This window comes from Lithobates pipiens, unplaced genomic scaffold (genome assembly GCF_037356315.1).
Source record: "Lithobates pipiens isolate NorthernLeopardFrog02 unplaced genomic scaffold, aLitPip1_a1.2 Scaffold_30, whole genome shotgun sequence".
In the NCBI taxonomy this organism is placed as follows: domain Eukaryota; kingdom Metazoa; phylum Chordata; class Amphibia; order Anura; family Ranidae; genus Lithobates; species Lithobates pipiens.
This window is the reverse complement of record NW_027507791.1, coordinates 167,807,127-167,828,677: the sequence shown is the minus strand read 5'-3', so window position 1 is coordinate 167,828,677 and position 21,551 is coordinate 167,807,127. Positions and strand designations below refer to the sequence as shown.

General features: G+C 44.7%; 1 protein-coding gene across 6 annotated transcripts in view; it reads right to left on the bottom strand.

Moving 5' to 3' along the window:
- The window catches only part of ZFYVE26 (zinc finger FYVE-type containing 26), a 1,794,472-nt gene that overhangs the window by 864,418 nt on the left and 908,503 nt on the right, over window positions 1-21,551 (bottom strand). For all 6 annotated transcript variants that reach the window (XM_077465059.1, XM_077465061.1, XM_077465063.1 and 3 more), the window contains one exon: window positions 18,827-19,070. In XM_077465059.1, coding sequence (XP_077321185.1) covers window positions 18,827-19,070 — 244 coding nt within the window. The remainder of the gene's footprint in view (window positions 1-18,826; window positions 19,071-21,551) is intronic.

Here is a 21,551-nt window from a genome sequence, read left to right as displayed (position 1 = left end):
GAACAAGTGTATCTCTTGTCCTTGACACAAAATTGTCCAGTTTCCTGTTGAACCTGGATGCAAACAGATCTACGTCTGGAGTACCCCACCTGTGACATATGTTCCGAAACACGTTGGGGTGCAGAGCCCATTCTCCTGGGCACAACTGCTGGCGGCTCAGAAAATCTGCCTGGCAATTTTCCACTCCTGGAATGAAGACTGCAGAAAGACACGGAACATGCTTTTCTGCTCAGACAAGTATGTGATTCATCTCTTTTTGGGCCACCAGACTCCTGGTACCGCCCTGGTGATTGATATAAGCCACTGCTGTGGCATTGTCGGACTGAACCGAAACCGGGAGACCTTGTAGTCTGTAAGACCACTTTATGAGAGCCATATAAACTGCCCGGATCTCCAAGACATTTATGGGCAATAGCTTCTCGATCGCAGACCATTTCCCCTGCGAGCACGTCTCCTCCAACACTGCTCCCCAGCCTGTCAGGCTGGCATCTGTCGTGATAATATTCCATGGAAGAGGAAGAAAAGTTTTGCCCTTTAGCAAATTCTTGGTTTGTAACCACAAGACGAGACTCTTGCTTGTACCTGGGGATATATGCATAGGAAGATCCAAGGCTTGGGGCTTCCTGTTCCAAGCAGCAAGGATGCATCTTTGCAGAGGCCTTGAGTTGAACTGGGCGAATGGGACGGCCTCGAAAGAGGCGACCATTTTTCCTAACAGTCTCATGCACAACCGAATGGGGGAAGATCTCCTGCCCAGAATTAGGCGCACCAGATCCCCAACGGCCAAGGCCTTTGGCCTTGGAAAAAAAACACCTTGCCCTGAGCGGTGTTGATGATCATGCCCAGGTATTCCAACCTGGTGGCAGGCTGCAGGGGCGACTTTTCTAGGTTTACGATCCAACCAGGTGTTCTAGTGTTCTGGTGACGCTGTGGTTCAGGAACGCTGCTGTTTTCTCCATGAGAAGCAAATCATCTAGATAAGCCATGACGGCTATACCCTGAGCTCTTAGGTTTGCTAAGAGAGGGTCCAGAATCTTTGTGAAGACTCGAGGGGCCGTAGCAAGCCCGAACGGCAAGGCCACAAATTGAAAATGGTCCCGCTCTACCGCGAAGCTTAGATATTTTTGGTGTGCGGAAAAAATTGTCACATGAAGATATGCATCCTTGATATCTATTGATGCCATAAACTCTCCCCCTTGTAGGGAGAAGATCACAGTACGTATTGACTGCATTCGGAAGGACAGGATGCGTAAAAACCGGTTCAGATCCTTCAGATCCAGGATAGGTCTGACACTTCCATTTGGCTTTGGAACAGTTTAGAGATTCGAGTAAAAGCCTGAACCCTGTTCTTTTGGGTCCACTTCTACTATCACCCCCTGGGATAGTAAGTGATCTAAGGCCAGAAATAGTGGTTTTTGCTTTACTGGATCCCTGGGGATCCTTGACCTTAAAACACGAGAAGGTGGAATCTCCTGAAACTCTAGCCTGTAGCCCAGAGATACCGAAGAAATCACCCACTTGTCCCGGATCTCTTCCCGCCAGGCTCCTGCAAATCGCAGGAACCTTCCCCCCACTCGACCGAGTGGGGGCACACCTTCACAAGGAAGCTTTTGGGCTCTGCTTGGCAGGCTTTTGCACCAAGTCTTTTTTTCTGTCCCTGAGCTCGGCCTTGAGCCTTTCCTGTAGAGGAGGGTTGAGAAGGCCGTCGCCACTGCTTAGAGCTTGATGCTCCGGGAGAGAGAGCACGCCTGAATGAAGGACACTTGCTCCTTTTGACTGGAAGGAGAGTAGATTTACCCCGACACTTTTTGGACAAATTTGTCTAATTCTTCTCCAAACAAATGTTCCCCTTTAAACGGGAACCCAATCAAATGCTTCTTGCATGACAGCTCAGCTGCCCAATTCTTTAGCCATAGGGCCCTTCGCATGTGTACCAACATGAGGGATAAACGTGATGCTTGTTGGACAGAATCCAAAATCGCATCAATCATAAAACACAGAATATGAGGCATTTCTGCACGCTTCTCTACTTCCTCGCTGGGAAGAAGCCCAAGCATCTGCTTAACCTGTTCCTTAAGGAACTGGCATAACCCCACAGCTGCGACTGTAGGTTGCACTACAGCGCTAGTCATGGAAAAGGAGGCTTTTAAAAAGGTTTCCAGCTTCTTATCAGTTGGATCTTTAAATACCTGAGCATTATACAAGGGACAAGTCAGGTTTTTATTCACGCAAGAGACAGCCACATCAACAGATGGGACCCCCCCCCCCCCCCCCACACTTCTTGGTGAAACTTTCCTCCAGAGGATAATGCATAGAAAACCTTTTAGGAGGAGCAAACAGTTTATCGGGATGTCCCCAATCCTCATACAACAATTCATCCATTAAGGGATGAATTGGAAAGGGATAGACAGTCTGTGGGGCTTTCCTGACTCCCAGGGAAGAAACAGAGGATGTAGCGATTTCAGCAGCAGGCATTCTAAATGTGGTACGCACCAATTCAGTATAATACTGCACCTGTTTTCTGAGCGCCTGGGAGGAGGGGACTCTCTCTCCTCTTCCTCTGATTCATCCGACTACTCAGGATCCCTGTCCCGAGACAGGGATCTCTCCTCATTTTCAGAAGAATCATCTGAGAGAGGAATTTCAGCAGAGGGAGGGGATCTACCCCTTTTCCTGCTATCTTTCAGGGAAGCAGAAATAAAATTCATTATTCTCCCTTCAAAATCCTCCAATGTAGCCCTAAGGGAGTCCTCAGTGACATAAACCGGGGCTGGGACATTAGGAGAGGCTGCAAATCCTGACAGGGGCACTAACTCGTCCTGTGAGGCTGGCTCCAGTCTTGCAGGGGGATGGTAACTTACAGGCATTTTTAGAACCCCTGGACCTAGGCGGTGATTTGCCAGTGCCTTTGTTACCTCCCCCTGAGACCCTCTTATGAGGAGACATGGTCCTAAGCTACAAAGCAGAGGTACTAGTACAAGTGCAATCACTGTTGTGCTTAAAGTCTCACAATAAATATATATGCTTAAACTGCACAATATGATGCCGAGTAGGTGTCTAAGGTTTGCCTGGATTCTAAGGATTGCCTGGAATCCCCACAGATGCTTACTGCACACAGCTCCTGTGTCTCCACTTACAGCCCTCTGACGCTCTGGGCTTTTTAAATCTGCCGCCTGTGCAGTACAGCGCCGTGCACACTGACGTGCACGGCTCACAACCACACTCCCCCCTCCTCCATCAGGCCGAGGCACGAGGTCCGCGGGATCCAGGGGGGGAAAGGAGAACTCCACTGGAGCTGCGTGGGACCCCCAGACTACGTGGGACCCCTGTATTACCTTGTTGTGGCAGGGAATGCAGTGGAGACATGAGACAGCTGGAGAACCAGGCTTCACTGAGCATGTGTACTGAAAGGCATGTAAGTATGCATCAGGCTGCTCTTACTCCCTCTAGTGGTGGAAACCAGGTAAGGCATACAACTACTCACAATGAAGAAATCCATCATATAATTATATATATAGGATTAACTTCCCTTACCTGTCCTCGCTGCAGGAATTGCTGAAACAGACAAATTCTAGCCTTCACCCATCACGGTGGGCAGTGTTAGCCAACCTTCAGGTTTATCTGGGGCTCCTTCTCGGAAGAGCCTCCTACCTGGACCATGTAAAAGACGCTGCCAGAAACTTTTGTGCGCTCTGTATAAACAGTACATCAAGTCTGGTTTTCCCAGAGCCCAGTCTTCCAATAGGAGAGAACATACAGGCCAAACCTCGTTTCTTCGGGTGACGAGGCCCGGGTACCATACCATCTTGGGAGTCAAATATCGGCCCGAGGTATGGATCCGGTTTGTTGTAGCCCTTAGGTCCCTGCAGGGACCTGCACAGAGCTAAAGTTTTTGAGAGCGCATGCGCGGGCGGCCGGAGCGGATGCAAGCTTAGACTGCTCCGCACACTCCCGGCACATTGAGCACATGTACGCTGCCCACCGGCCCCGCTCGTCCCCATATACACACGGGACAGCGGGCACTGACAACGCGGATCGCTCCCCCATGCCTACTAGATCGTCGGGGAAGGCACACGGCGGTAGTTTACACCTGCCTCGTGGATCAGGCCGCAAATCCAAGATGGCGACCGGCAAGCATGCAGGGCCCAGACAGGAACAGCAGCCACAGCCACAGAGGGACAGAGGACGCTCAGCCGGCTGCAAATCTTTCGATATGGGCTCCCTCACAGCTTCTCCACCCTCAGGTGAGCGGATGGATCGTCCCTGTCCCACATCCAGCCCTGTCAGATCCCTGTCTCAGGCCTCTATTCCATCTCCAGGCCCTGCTTCTCATGCCTCATCTGCCCTGGAAAAGGATCTGTCGGATATATTCCTCAGCCAGACCAGTGGCCATGATATGGATCCCGATAGCCCTGAGGGATCTCCTGATCCTTTGCCTGCACCACTGCCATAATCCCCAGATACTATCTTGCTTGCTCGCTTTGCAGACATGCTGAGAAAAGAGCTAGAGAAAGCTACGTCCAAATTAGCCTCTGATCTAAGGCAAGATTTCCAGAATTTGGGATGTCGATTGGATAGCATAGAATCCAAAGTTGATGACACTGTCCATAGAGTCTCACAGAATTCTGACATGATTACCAAACTCCACGATCGTTTGGAGGAAGCCTACAATAGAATTGATGACCTGGAGAATTGTGCCAGACGTTACAATTTCCGTATCTGTGGTTTACCGGAATCAGTTAAAGATGTTGCTTCTTTCACTTCTTTGATGCATTTGGCGGTCCCAGAGATTGATGACATCCATATGGAAATTGATCGCATTCATAGAGCTTTGGTCCCTCTGAAACCTGATGGACCACCCCGAGACGTGATCGTAAAGCCCCATTTCTTTGGTGTTAAAGAAGCAATCATGCGATATGCCAGAGATCGTCCTGATTTGGAGGTTGAAGGCCATCGCATCCAAATCTCTGCGGACATTTCACAAGCTACCATTCAGAAGAGGAGGGCCTTTAAGCCACTGCTTTCCCCTTTGATTCAACGCAATATTCGCTATCGCTGGAACTATCCCTTCCAACTACAGTTTACTTATGACAATCGATCATATGCTTTCTCTACGTTTGCAGATGGGGAAAAAATGTTGCTGAAGCTGTGGTTTATTACTCAGACCCCATTATCTTCTAACCCGTCCAAAGCTACTGATCTTCCCCCTCCGCTTTCGCCGCTCTGGTCTTCCCCGACTTCGAAGAAATCAGCAACATCACGTCAAGTTACCTGAGAAACTATGTTTTCTTTTTTTTTCTTTTTTTTTGACTAAACTAGAAAACCGGACTCGGGGGGGGGGGGGGGGGGGGAGGGGAAAATAGAAAGAGTTATAGATTTATGTTTTATCCCATTTTTTCCCCTTTTTTCCTAGGGTTTGGGGGTGTTTTTTTCTAAGCGGTAGCTTCTCTGTGGTCCTAATATAGGACATTAGCTGCCGACTGTAGATTTTCTTTTTGCTCGATCAGATTGCTACATGTTTTTTTTTGTAATATTTGGGGTTTTCAGGTATATGTCTATGGGCATAATACTTGCTATTTCATATTGTGCCGGGAGGTGGCTATGTGCTCTCCCTGTTGGTAGGACTCTACCCATTGGTTTTCTTTGGCGGAGACTCCCACATTTCCAGACCTAGGTTCTGGTCTAAGTTGTTACACTATGTTTAACTCCTGTTGCTTAATGTTTTTTTTTATTTTTTCTCTGTTATCCAAGTTGATACTGGGTGTTGTCAAGCCCACGTATCGGTTTTCTCTTTCTCTCTTTACTTTCTTTCTAGTCTTCACTATTTTTTTCTCTTTTTTCCTTGAGGGTCAGCCAGCGGAGCTTTGGGTCATCGAAGAGGTCCACATGTCGTCATTGGTGGGTGAGTCTGTCTATCATGTATGTTTACGTTTTCTACCATGTCCCGGTTAACTGACTCGACTGGAACCATTCGACTGCTATCTCATAATGTGCAGGGAATGGGCTCCCCGTCTAAACGGATTCAGGTATTTAATTATTACAAATCTCTGGGTGTAGATATTGTAGCTCTTCAGGAAACGCACTTTGCTTCCTCCTTCACCCCCCGCTATATACATAAAGATTACCCTGTGTGTTACTTTGCTAATGCTACAGAGAAAAAACGAGGGGTAGCACTCTGTTTGCCACGGCGACTTTAATTTACTGAGGATAAAGTACTGCGGGATCCAGAGGGGAGGTTTCTAATGGTTAAGGGTCACCTGGGGAACAATTTAGTGACAATTTTGGTTTATTATGCCCCCAACACGAATCAAGTAGCCTTTTTTAAGGCCTTTAGCGCCAGAGTTTTAAGGAGATGTGATCCTAGCCGGGGATTCTAATTTAGCACTGGACCACGTTTTGGATAAATCACATTTGTCTCATCTTCGATTACCTCCCAAACATAGCCGAATCTTTGCACAGTTATTACATCACTATGACTTAGTTGATGCTTGGAGGGAGGCCAACCCTACCGCCCACGATTATTCTCACTTTTCTAGGGCCCATAATCGCTACTCGCGTATTGATCATGTGTTTCTCGCCTCGGGACTATTGCCCAAATTGACTGCAGCCAAAATTGTATCTACACCTTGGTCTGACCATGACGCAGTAGTATTAATGTTTTCTAATCTAACGTTCAAGTTAGCGAAGTCCCACTGGAGGCTAAATAAATCTGTCCTCGGTAATGAATCTCACTGTACAGAGATTATTGCCCACCTAAAAGCATATTTTGCAGTTAAAGCAGAGGACACCAACCCTGCTATTAATTGGGCGGCACGTAAAGCCTCCATACGAGGTTCCCTGATTCAATTGGCATCCAGACTTAATAAAGCTAACAATGCACTGATCCTGACCAAAACTAAGGAATATGAAACCCTAGCTACCCAGCATAAACGACTCCCACATCCGGAGTTGTTACTTAAACTTGAACAGGCCCGTACCTTACTTAATATATGCCTTAATACGAGGGCCGAGAAATGTCTTCGTTGGGCCAACCATAGATTTTTTACTTGGCGTGATCGCCCAGGCTCGTTATTAGTGCGCAAACTTACCCCTAAACATACGCATACGGCTCTCCCTAAAATTAGAACTTTCGGGGGGTAATCTTTCTCAAAATCCTCAAAATGTCCTTAATGAATTCCAGAATTTTTATACTACACTGTATGCCCCAACTCAGGACAGTACGTCTGTTTCTAATAATAATTTCTTGGGCACTTTATCGCTACCGTCTCTTACGGAATCTCATAGAGAAATTATGGACCAACCTATCACTTGTGAAGAAATAAGCCAAACCATTAAATTATTGTCTCTGCATAAATCGCCTGGCCCTGACGGCCTCCCTAATAGTTATTCTAAAAAATAAAATCTGAATATCTGGTCCCTCATATGGCTCTTTATTTTAATTCCTTGCGGGACGGTGGCGAAGTACCTCCAGACGAAAATAGGGCCCACATTAGTGTTATACCTAAACCAAACAAAGATACTACAGATATCCTTAATTATCGCCCTATATCATAGATTAATTGTGATCTCAAAATCCTTACGAAATTATTAGCATTACGATTAGGCACTTTTTTTACCGCAATATATACACAAAGACCAATCCGGATTTATAAACCAACGTCAAACCTTAGACCGAATTTGCCGCTCTATAGCGTTGATCTCTGCAGTTTGCTCTCAATGGGATGCTCCTGGATCTCGGGAACTGCTACTGCTATCATTGGACCTCCATAAGGCCTTTGATAGCCTTAATTGGGAATATTTATTTACTACTCTCGGGGCCTTTGGTTTCGGTCCTGTTTTTATTTCACGGTTACAAAAACTCTACAGCAAACCGTCGGCCCAGGTCGCTATCCGGGGTTACAGATTCCTCTCGTTTCCCATTTGACGTGGCACAAGACAGGGCTGTCCACTTTCCCCATTGCTTTTTGCACTAGCAATTGAGCCTTTAGCTGTCGCGATTCGATCCCATCCCCGAATCCATGGAATATGTTGTGGGCAGCAGGAACATAAATGTTCCCTGTTTGCCGATGACGTTCGTATGTATGTTACCAACCCTACAGTTACTTTACCTACTTTGTTGTCCCTATTTCATCAGTTTTCCCAGCTTTCAGGACTCACTTTAAACACTCAAAAAACGATGGCCCTTAACGTCTCTTCGCCCCCCTTAGTAGAACAACAGTTGTGACACAATTATAATTTCCAATGGACCTCAACCTCTATTCCACATTTAGGCATCCAACTAACATCCTCGATTGGCACTTTATACAAAGCTAATTACCCCCCACTTTTTCGCCGACTGCGGGAGGATCTTCGGCGATGGGCGGATTATCCCTTATCTTGGTTTGGTAAAATTAATTCCGTCAAAATGACGTTTCTCCCCAGACTACTCTATTACTTTAGGACCTTACCCATTGCAGTCCCGAGGAGAGAACTACAACATTTACAAAGAGATGTTCTCTGCTTTATTTGGGGTAATAGGAAACCTTGCATGAATAAATTAACATTACATACCTCAAAATCGCGTGGTGGGCTTGGCCTCCCTAATTTGCAAGCTTATTATCAAGCGGCTCAAATAACACAGCTTTCATATACCACAGCGAAGGGGCCTCTGCCCCTTTGGGTGTCTATTGAAGCTCTCTCGTGCCACCCTTTTGCTATTGGCTCCTTGATGTGGCTGCCGAGTCGCCTTCGCCCTCCCATTTTATGCCCCACCCTGTCTCACTCCCTAGAGGTCTGGGACAGGGTGCGACATCGTAAACCGTTAGTATCTTCGCATACTCCATTGGCCCCGGTGTTCTGTAATCCAGAATTCCCCCCTGGCTTGACTCCACAGGCATTTCAATGGTGGCTCAATAAAGGCCCCTACGGATAGGTGACTATCTAGAAGGGAACCGACCTCACTTATTGCAGTACTTTATAGAGACAATGCAGATGCCCTCTAGTGAACTGTTTCGGTATAATCAAATTATCTCCTTTATACGTTCTAAACTCGGTTTGCTGGATAGACCGTTTACACTTGCGAATTTTGAGTTATCTTGCCAATCAAAGGACCTATTACGGGGACGTATATCTACTATTTATGCCGCTATTACGGATCCAATTACTAAACTCCCCTATATGACCCATTGGGAACGGGACTTGAATATTACTTTTGACCTGTCCGACTGGCAAGACATAGCTAATGCTTTATCTAAAGTATCTATTAATACAACACTGATTGAGGCAAATTACAAAACCCTACTGTGATGGTATTTAGTACCAACCAGGATAGCTAAGATGCATCATCTACAAATTTACATAGCCTCATCAGTGCTTTATATGCGAACCCTTGTGCACGAGTCAGGGTCAATGGTCACTTGTCGAAGGCCTTCTCAATCCGGAACGGAACAAGACAGGGCTGCCCTCTTTCTCCTCTACTGTACATCCTGACATTAGAACCTCTCCTGCGTTGTATAAGGGAGAATCCAAATATTAAAGGCATTGATGTCCGTGGCAATGAGTATAAAATTGCAGCTTTTGCAGATGATGTATTGCTTTTTCTCTCATCCCCATTGACATCTTTGCCGAACCTGATGCAGACACTACAGCGATTCTCCTTGATCTCTAACCTAAAAATTAATCTTGCAAAATCCTTTGCGTTGAATGTGACCTTACCCCCTGAACTAGTGCAGCAATGCCGAATGAACTTCCCTTTCACCTGGAAGGATGACGCCATTACCTATCTGGGCATTCAATTACCCAACAAATTAACAGACCTGTACTTGTTAAATTTTATGGCAGAACTGAAAAAGCTACAACAAGAACTAATTAGATGGAACACACCCACCATATCCTGGTTTGGACGAGCTTCAATCCTCAAGATGACAGTACTCCCCCGTATTTTATATAAAATGCAGACGATTCCAATTAGCTTGCCACAAACCTTTTTTGTGGCATATAAAAAAATGTGCAGGTCCTTTCTGTGGGGATCTAGGGGGGCACGGATTAAATGGGCTAAATTGGTCTTCCCGAAATCAGCAGGCGGTATAGGCCTTCCGGATCTTCAAAGATACTATTGGGCCTCCCAGCTGGCTCGGATAGTGGATTGGAAGATTCATGCTAGGTGTAAGGGATGGGTAGCCTTGGAACAAATAATTGCAGGTCTTGACCTGGGTTCAGCGCCTTGGATCTCTAGAAAACACATTACTTCAGGAATCCACTCCCACCCCCTGATGAGTGCAACATTACAGGCGTTTGATAGAGCCTGTAAGGCCCATGCGGTCTCTACGAAGGAATGTGCCCTGACCCCTATTGGGGGTAACCCTGACTTTGCTCCGGGGTTAACCAAGACGTACTTAGTGGCGGAATGGCCCTATGCAGAGATGCAGGCCAGACACTTTTTCTTTAGGGGCAGGTTCCTCCGCCAGAGAGAATTGGCAGAACTGTCGCGAACCAAATCCTTCCCCTTCTGGGCTTATTTGCAACTTAAACACTACTTGGATAAACCAACGACCAGGCCAAGCTTTGCAAAAACCCCCACCGTCTTTGAATCCCTATGCGCGGAATCCTCCCCACAGCGTCATGTAATCTCAACAATCTATGCATCCATGTTCCAAGACTCAGGTAATATGCTTCAGACAGACCGAGACTTCTGGGAAACCCAGTTGAACACGGTTTTACCAGACTCTAGCTGGGACCGTATTCACTTTCATATTCATAAAGGTTCACTGAACACGCACATTCAGGAGAACAGATACAAAATTAAATCACGCTGGTATAAAACACCAGAGGTGCTCCACAAGTTCTTGCCCACAGTCTCCGACCGCTGCTGGAGGTGTGGACAAGACCTGGGTACCTTCTTGCATATATGGTGGGAATGCCCAAAGATTCAGCCATAGTGGCAGAAGGTACACGAGGTGACGACTGCGGTCTCTTCGCTTCCCCTGGAATTTACCCCGGCACAATACCTTCTTCACTATTCCAAGATACCCACGAAAAAATACCATAAATCGATAGCCATGTATCTGATAAACGCGGCTAGGTTATGCTTGCCGGTTCATTGGAAAGCTAGGTCGCCTCCTTCGATGAAGGAATGGGCAGCGCGTATTAACCATCTGGCAGAGTTGGAGGAGCTGATATACATCACCCAAGATAGAGCTTCCATTTTTACTATGATCTGGGACCCTTGGCTTAAATACCGCAACACCCAAGAATACCAACTTTTACTGCGAGCAGCTGACTAGGAGAGCCCATTGTTCACGGTTTGATGAAGTGACATTCTAACTACGTCTGTGAGTAAACACCTTAGATGCTGAGCTATGAGGAGCAGATGGGGGGGGGGCAGCTGGTGGTCTTTCCACCCCCTCCCCTAATAACTGTTTATCTTCCACGTATCCCCTCCCCTTCACCCAGCTTCACTTTGTCTCACCCACCCCCCATTTCTCTCTCATTCCTGACCTCTCCCCCAGCCCCCCTTCCCTGCCCTTTTCTTTTATTCTGTACTATCTCTATCCCCTTTATTTTCCCTCTTTCCGCTCTTATACTCAACGACACGGGTCTGGGGCATGGGCTGGGGGGGAACCTTGGGGTAGGCTCCCTTAGTACACGCCGCCTTCCATAATAAGCACGCGGAAGATCTATTCTATTCTATTTTTGAGCAGAGACCCATCCTGGAGGTGCAGTAGATGATTGGGTAGGAAGTACTGAAACCGTATACCATCCTCAGGCTGGGGACGTCTTATTGTTATTTTTTCTTATTTACTTTCTAAAAAAAAAAAAAAAATTCTTTTTCTTCTTGTTGAAGACGCCACGTAATTGTAATTCTTGGAGGACATTCTTGACTGTATAGATCTGGAAGATTTTGAATCTGCTTGTTCAAGTGTACTCTGTACGGGTTCTCCGATTGGAGCTGTTTTGTACTGTAAAGGCATATCTGTATTGTTTTGCATTTTCGGAAATAAAAGAAAATTCTTTACGGAAAAAAGATGCATCCATCTGCATCCCCCATGTGCTTTAGACGGTGTGGTCAGGTGGGTACGATGTACCACATTTGGTGGCAATGCCCAACAATAACTAGATTTTGGATTCGTATATTTAACCTCATATACACAGTTACTGGGGTCAATATTCGTAGAGCCCCGGAAGTTGCGCTTTCAAAAACTCCCTGATGGGGTTCCCAAGAAATCCTCAAAACTGATAATATATATATATAATTTTGGCTGCTAGGATAACTATAGCTAGATATTGAAAGCAGTCGATGGTTCCTCTTGACTCTGTGAAACTTAAGCTTAACTGGATCATGGTTAATGATACTCACCTGGACCCTCCGTAATAATTCCAAGAAATTTGATATGATATGGGATCCGTGGATCAAATATGTCTCTCCCTTGTGATCTGCCGCTGGTTGACCCTCCCTTTCTCTCTTCCCTCTTTCTTTTTTTTTTCTCTTCTTCCTCTTTTTCTTTCTCCTCTTTGTTTCCTTTCTGTCTTTTCTTTTTCTTCTCTAGATTTACTGTCCAACAAGACATTTTTTATAATTTGGAAAAGGTCAGGCGTAACTTCATGAGGTCGTTATTCGCGGCAGGGGGGCGTAGGGGAATTTCCCCCCTCCCTGCTTTTTTCTTTTTTTTTTTCCTCCCCCTTCACCCTGCTCTGTTTTCTGCACTGTTATTACCCTTGACAATGTGGACATAAATAGCTCCCTGGGTGAGGTGTAAGTGGGCCTAGCAGAGTGTTGGGTATACTTTCAAATCTGATTGACGAAGCACCATACTCTTCTAGGTTGCTCAGTAATGTGCAGCCCATCAATATTTTGATTACGTTTAGTTTATATTTAACTTATGGCTTTGAGAGGCTGCACTCCCAATCTTACTGTCGGAGGACCTGGCTGATGCTTAGGTTGGTAGTCACATTCTCTAGAATTTTGTTGTTCACTGACTGTACTTTTTGTGATATTATCTTGTTGTTTTACCTTGCATTATAAATAAAAACATATTGAAAGTAAAGTTTACGTGACCAACCACCATAGACACTGGCGAAAAAACGGAGGTGCCTCCCATATGGGAGGGGTTATATAGGGGAGGAATTCTCATAATTGGGGTCAACCAGTGTCCAATCACCAGAGGTGCCTATATAACCCACTATGTAATGAACAACATGCCCCTCAGCAATTTCCTTGGGGTGTCTACTTTCCAAAATGGGGTCATTGGGGGGGGGGGGGGGGTTGTGTTATTTTGGCATTTTATGGCCTTCAAAACTGTGATAGGTAGTGAGGAGTGAAATAAAAAATGTGCACCCTTAGAAATCCTGAAGGCAGTGATTGGTTTTCGGGGTGCCGTACGCGGCTAGACTCCCAAAAAGTCCCACATATGTGGTATCCCTGTACTCAGGAGAAGCAGCAGAATATATTTTGGGGTGCAATTCCACATATTACTATGGTATGTGTGAGCAATATATCATTTAGTGACAACTTTCTGTAAACTTTTTTTTTTGTGTCATTATTCAATCACTTGGGACAAAAAAAAAAAAAAACATTCAATGGGCTCAACATGCCCCTCAGCAATTTCCTCGGGGTGTCTGCTTTCCAAAATGGGGTCATTTGGGGGGGGGGGGTTGTACTGCCCTGCCATTTTAGCACCTCAAGAAATGAGATAGGCAGTCATAAATTAAAAGTTGTGTAAATTTCAGAAAATGTACTCTAGTTTGTAGACGCTACAACTTTTGCGCAAACCAATAAATATACGCTTATTGACATTTTTTTTTTTTTACTAAAGACATGTGGCTGAATAATTTTTGTCCTAAATGTATGACTAAAATTGAGTTTATTCAATTTTTTTTATAACAAAAAGTAGAAAATATATTTTTTTTCTCTAAATGTTCTGTCTTTTTCCATGTATATCGCAAACAATAAAAATCGCAGAGGCAATAAAATACCATCAACAGAAAGCTCTATTTGTGGGAAGAAAAGGACGCAAATTTTGTTTGGGTACAACATTGCATGACCGCACAATTACCAGTTAAAGCAGTGCAGTGCGAAATTGTAAAAAGACCTCTGGTCCTTAGGCTGACAATTGGTCCGTGGTGGTTAAGTAAGTCCAGTTTTCCTTGGCTGCATCAGTTAGAGGTCCACTGAATATGTACTGTAAAGTTCCCATTACCCGAGTGATTCTAAATGTTTTTTTCCCCTAAATTTTAACCAACATGTTATACTTTAGGGATGCACCGAAATTTCGGCCGCCAAAACATATCGGCCGAAAATGCCCTTTTCGGCAATTTGCCGAAAGGAAAAAACGGCCGATAATTGAGCCGAAAATTGGGCGGGGCCTGGGGCGGAACTCCGCCCCTGGTGCCGCCCATGATGGGGGTGAATAGCGCAGGACTGATTCAGCCAGCGATGCCCCTCTGCAGTGAAGAGAGCCGTCTGGTTAAATAGAGCGCCGGGAACATCACAGCTTTAATTTCAATAGCTGTGTGTTCCCCGTCGCGCGCCGTCACACACAGCCCCCCCGTCCGGGGAACTTTAATAGACAGATCACCTGTCCAGATTGGACGGGTGATCTGTCTATCAAAGTGCCTGGATTCAACCAGACGGCTCTCTTCACTGCAGAGGGGCATCGCTGGCTGAATCACTGCAGAGGGGCATCGCTGGCTGAATCACTGCAGAGGGGCATCGCTGGCTGAATCACTGCAGATGGGGCATCGCTGGCTGAATCACTGGGGGCAACACTGGCTGCACTTATCTCTTATGTCGCCAGTCTCTGACCACCTCCTGTACCATGTCGCCAGTCTCTGACCACCTCCTGTACCATGTCGCCAGTGTCTGACCACATCCTGTACCATGTCGCCAGTCTCTGACCACCTCCTGTACCATGTCGCCAGTGTCTGACCACCTCCTGTACCATGTCGCCAGTCTGACCATCTCCTGCACCATGTCCCCAGTCTTGCCACCTCCTGTATAAAAATATTTTTTTTAAAACAGTAATTTTCGGTATCGGTGCTGTTTCGGTATCGGTTTTCGGCCTAGTGTATTTTTCATTTTCGGTATCGGTTTCGGCACCAAAAAACACATTCGGTGCATCCCTATTATACTTATATGCTTTGTGCAATGCTTATGCACAGATCAGCCACAATCCTTTTCTGTTTGGGTGCCCCACTGGCGGTCCTGGCTCCTCCCTCCTGTTGAGGGCCCCCAATAGCAAGCCTCTTACTATGGAGGCACTCAAGCAGGCTCACTTTCAAGCCACACTCCTGTGCCTGGACATTATTCATTCACAAACAGTTTTCAAAAACTCCAAATGGCTTTCATCCACTCTGTAATATAGCCCAGTTCAGCTCAGTTCACAGTTGCAGTGATGGTTATGCTTCTGGAACTTTGACCCATGACAAAAAAGGATCTCTGGAGCTCAGTCAGATTGACCATCAGATTCTCGGTTACCTCTCTTATGAAGGCCCCTCCCCCCTGGTTCCTCAGTTTGGCTAGACAATCAGCTCTTGGAAGAGTACTGGGTGTGCCAAACTTCTTCCATATGAGAATACTGTAGGCAACTCTTTAGTGTAGCATAAGCTTTCCCCAAATTGTGTCTTGCAATAATCCTGGCTCTGAGCCCTGTAGGCAGTTTCTTTGATGTCATGGCTTTTGCTATGATATAGTATGCATTGTTAGCTGCAGGGGCTTTTTATAGAGAGGTGTTCGCCTTTCCAAATCATGTAAAAAAAATTTTTAGTGCCACAGGTGGACTCCAATCAAGGTGTAGAAACATCTCAGCAACAATCAAGAGAAATGGGTGGCACCTGAGCTAAATTTCAATGTTTCTGCAAGGGTATGAACATGTGATATTTTAGTTTTTCCCTTTTCATACATTTACAAACATTTCTAAAATTCTGTTTTCACTTTGTCATTATGAGGTACTGAATGTAGATTAATGAGAAACAGTGCTTCCCTCATATTTTGAAACGTTTTCTGAAGAAGATACAGAGGTACTGATAACATTATAATTTATATTATTCAGGCCAAAAAAAAAACGATTTAAAAATCAGAACAGTCTGTGTAAAATGTACAGATAATAATTTCATTAAAAAAAAAAAAAAAATATATATATATATATATATATATATATATATATATATATATATATATATATATATATATATATATATATATATATATATATATATATATATATATTATTTTTTTTTATTATTACTAGGGGTGTGGAATTTAATTGCTGCATTGATGCATCGCGATTCACGGTCCCCGCTGTGACATCGATGTTGATGCATGTGACCCGAAATATCGATGTCGGGTGAAGTCATCCAGATTCGCCCCTGCCCCTCCCGGAAGAGCGCTCTGTGCGTTTTTGTCAAAATGCATTTTGATAATACATGCAATGATCATCCATCAAGTGGCCACCGGTGTATCCATTTTTTTTTTTATATATGCAGCTTTATACCTCGTTTTTTAGTGTGTGTATATAACTGTATACACTGTTCATGTGACTGCTCGGTCCGGCCAGCGCATCTCCTCTCACATCTCTCCTGACATCAGCCCCACCCACCTATCTTCTAATCTGATAGCTGCAGTCGGTGGGTGGGGTTGAGAACACCCACTGACCTGATGAGAGACGTGAGCCGGAGAGACGAGAGAGGCAGGCCAGAACGAGGAGAGCAGAGAGCAGTAACATGAGCGGCTTATACAGTTATTCTCTCTCACACACACACACACACACACACACACTAAGAAACAAGGTATGAAAAGTGGCATATAATTTAAAATGCACATATAGCGGTGGGCACTTAATAGATTATAATTGCATTTATCACCAGTCTGACCACACAGGTATTTTTTAGCAGCAGTATGTAGAGTACAAGTATGTTTGTACTCTACATACACTGGCTCCTACAGTGCTCTGATGACATTTACCCGGCCCACCTCGTTTGCACATTCCACTGTGTTAACTCCTAGTGTGCTGGAAGGTACAAACGAGGGGGGCTGGGTAAATGTAATCAAAGAGACAGTACAGGGAACTTCACAGGGCTGCTTGTCAGTTGTGGATTTGGATTCTAATCCCTCCTAACCTCCCAGCAGCTGGGTGTGTGTGAATTCCTGTACCCTGTGGTGCACCAAATTAGTGCACTTAGTAAATCGGAGTTCCATCCGTTTTTTTTTTTTTTTTTTTTAGTTTATTAAAAGTCAGCAGCTTCAAAAAGTGTAGCTGCTGACTTTTAATAATCAGACAATCACCTGTCCCCACTGTCCATTGATGTGGCCACACGGAGCATCGCTCCTGTCCCCCTCCCCTCCTCGACACCATCATATCTACTGTGGGCAGTGATACACGCCTGTGACAGGTTACAGCTTTACGACCGGGCACGCACTGCACTCTGCCATTGGCCAGCCAATGGTCCCAGAAGATTGCTTTTTGTTGTTTATTAAAAGTCAGCAGCTACAAAAAAGTGTATCTTCTGACTTTTAATAAAAAAATACACTCACCTGTCCCACAATCCAGCAATGTGGCCACCTGAACCCTCCATTATCTCCCCTGCCTGTCCATGGCGCTGGCAATACTACTGTGGACATCCAGGTGTGACATCTTGCAGCTTCACAGTCGGGTGCACATGTCTCACTGTGCTGTCCTGTACAGCCAGGCAATCTTCTGGGACCTGTGATGTGTCCCAGAAGATTATAGAGAGGAAGGGCCCAGGTGGCCCAAGCGGAAGTGGAAGCGTGTCAGTAATCGTGATGCATCGTCAAATCGAATTGTTGACCAGATAAATCATAATCAAATCAAATTGTGAGACCAGTGAAGATGTGCACCACTAATACTACATAATCTATCTATATACATCTATATCTATATATGTCTAGTTACCAGCCCTTATTTGTGGTGGCTATATCTGTTTTGTTTTTTGTCCTTTTCCTTTATTTTCACAAGGTGATTCAGTCCCTAGCATACTTCCTGTCCTAGGCAACACTCACTGCAACATTTTCATCTTCTGTCAGGAGTCATGTTAAGACTATAAAACATCTCCCCTTCTCCTTATTTCCATAACATAGGAATCTATAATAAAATTATGTTCTCTATTCCACATAAGTGAGTTATGCCCCGTACACACGTTCTGATTATCGTAAGACAGATAGTTCACATTTTGTTGTATACAACTAAGATTGAATACAACAGTGCAAAATGTGTGTAAGACTTTTGTCGTATGATTCTGGAACAATCTTCCGTTGTGAGTAGCTATGCATTTTCAATGATGTCAAATACATGTGACCTGCATGTCCTTCTGGTTTATTTCCGTGTTTCCGATCATGAGTGGTGTTTGTCTAATGACTTTTATTGGATGCATACTGTACTGACTACACAATTGTTGTACGATGGGCCGTCATCCGACCAAAGTTTTACTGGTTGTCCTTTCGGATTTGGTTGGACGGACTGTTGTGATCGGCTGTCGGAAGCTGCGTACTAACGATCAGATTATTGAACGATCTGTCGGAAAGCGACTTGTGTGGTCCAATAATCGGAACGTGTGTACGGGGCATTAGGGAAGTATTAACTTTGTTTTTAGTGCAACACAGGAAGTTAGGAGCTCACTGAATTTATAGCAGGTGTAACTGTATATAGTTGCAGCATTTAAAAACAAAAAACACATAAAAAAAAAAAAAAAAAAAACCACAAACAACTTAACATGGGGAAATGTGCATGAAATAGAACCTTATACACATACTTTCCAGCAAAAAAACAATACAGGGTAAAATGTGCAAAACCTAAACACAAGTACTTAAACTGTTTAAAAGAGCACAAAGATTTACCACTTTTTTCTCTGAATGAAAATGGCACATCCAAAGCTTTTCCAGCATAAATGCAAAGCAATTTGTCCACATCTTCGGTTGAAAATATTGAGTCTGGCTCATTAACAAGCTGCTTCAGAGTCTGCACCACAGTAGCGATCCAGTCGATCCTCATATTCATCAGTAACTGCTCCAGCATTAGCAAAGGACTTGAAATTAGATGCACATAGGTGGATTGTGCAGCCTCTGGAAGTGCTAGCAAAACCTATCAACAAAAAAGGTGTACATAAACATAATGCAGTTAGATATTAAATGTATTGCTGTAACTCCAGCTAAACGTTGGGGGGGGGGGGGACACACACACCCAAGCAGGCTCGCTCCCGAGCTGCGGCTCTGCGTGTCCACTCACACACAAATCTGTGGCTTTCCACCCCCTCACTCTCCCAATTGGCTCACTGGTTGTGACTGACAGCAGCAGGAGGCAAAAAGGAGTGACAGTCGCGGCTCTCATGAAATGCTGTTGATTTCTAAATGTAAAATAGTACTACTTATGGGAGTAGTAGGAAAGTACAGAGAAAATAATTTGCAATTAAGGTGAGCTAGAGCATAGCCCTGCTTTTTGAAACTGCATGTTCTAATCTGCAAAGAATCATACAACTCATGATTGCCTGAATCACATGATTCTTTCCATATTACATATTTTTCCCACACAAATATCAACATGAATCAAAAACGGTTCTCTGGATATAAACATCACTAATGGTAAGTTTCAAACTTCAAAAATATGATTTTTAAAACAGGTTACCTATAAAATCCTTTTCTTTGATGTACATCAGGGGACAGAGAGCAATAGTAATAACTATGTGGGTTATACCGGACTATCAGGTGCTGGACATTGGCACGCCCCTTAAGGCGTGAACTTCCCCCCATATAACCCCTCCCATTACTGGGAGTCCTCAGTTTTGTAGCCAAGCAATCAAAGTGTATAAGAAGAAGAATCAATGAGGGACCTCTGTGTCCCCTGATGTACATCAAAGAAAAGGATTTTACAGGTAACCTGTTTTAAAAATCCTGTTTTCTTTTCTTACATCAGGGGACACAGAGCCATAGTAATAACTATGTGGGATGTCCCATAGCAACAGCAACTGAAGGGAGGAGACAGAATCAAGGAAACAGATGGCCAGAGGACTCATACTGCAGCCTGCAGTGTATGCTGTGCCCAAAGGCAATATCCTCATGACCTTTAATATCGATTTAAAAAAAAAACAAAAAAAATAAATAAACGGATAAGCGTCTGAACCACAGACCAATGTTGCAGTCTTACAGATTTGAGCCATAGAGGCCTGATGATGTGCCACCCAAGAGGCACTAATCACCCTGGATGAATGTGCTCTTAATATGAGAAGGACAAATGTTCTTCTTTAAGCTGAAGTTGATCAATCACTTGACAAAACCATTTGGAAAAAATAGTGGATCTTGACGCTGCTTGTCCATATCTTGGACCCTCTGGCAGTACAAACAAAATCTTTGTTTTGCGAACCTGAGTGGTCGCCCTTAAATAGATTTTGATCGCTATTACTACATCAAGAGACTGTAGTGCTTTCTCTTCCCCAGATTAAGGCTTCTGGGGAGAAACCAGTTAGAATAATATCTTGGTTTAAATGAAAACCTGTTACCAGTTTTGGTAAGGATTCAGGATAAGGACATCAAACCACCTCGTCCTTATGCATGATAAAACATGGCTCTTACAAGACAGAGCCGTTCCAATACTCTTCTAGCAGAATAAATGGCAAGCAAAAAAGATTATCTCCTAAGGTTCAAAGGCTGATTTAACAAAGCAGACGAGACCAATTTTAAATCCTAAGGATTTAGAGGTCCCTTGATAGGGGGAATACACCGTGTTACCCCCTGAATAAGCTATGCACCAAAAGTGGGAAGCAAGAGGCCATAGGACAAGACACAGACAAGGCCTGGATCTGGCTCTTGATAGAAGTCAAGGCCAGCTTAATTTCAGATCCCATATGCAGGAATCCTGCCTATTGAAATACTTCCTGGGGTGCCAACCCCTAGATCCATACCAAGAAACCTATGCCTTCCAGATTCTATAGTAAGTGATTCTGGAAGCCGGCTTCCTGGCATTAGTCAAAGTAGACACTACTGAAGGAGATCACCCACAATCTTTTATAGAGTGGGATTCAACAGTAAAACCTGTTAAACTCCTTGTCCGAAAAGTAGGATGAAATACCGGACCCTGTGCAAGAAGGTCTGGCTATAATGGCAGAGTCCAAAGGACTCCTACTGCCCTCTTTATAATCTTGATAAATTAAGATCTTCTGGGACCCGCTGGGTCCACCAGAATCCCCTCCTTTTGTTCTTGCTTAATCCTGCGGAGAAGGCGCGGAAGTAGCAGAGCTGGAGGAAATGCATAGATCAGTGAGAACTGATCTCCTGGGAAGACGAATGTGTCTGCTCCGCCTGCTAGCGGACCCCTTGTTTGGCATAAAACTGTCAACATTATTTATGAATCTGGACAAAAATTGGTCCATGTCCGGAGTACCCCATCTGACATACTGCTAGGAAGATGTCAGGGTGAAGAGATCATTCTCTGGAAATAATTGTTGGCGTCTCAAGTAGTACGCCTGCAATATTAAAATTGCTGATAGGCAAGGAGTGTTGTGTTCTGCCTAAGCTAGAACATTAGTCACCTCTTTTTGGGCTGCACAACTTCTCGTGCCTCCCCGGTAAT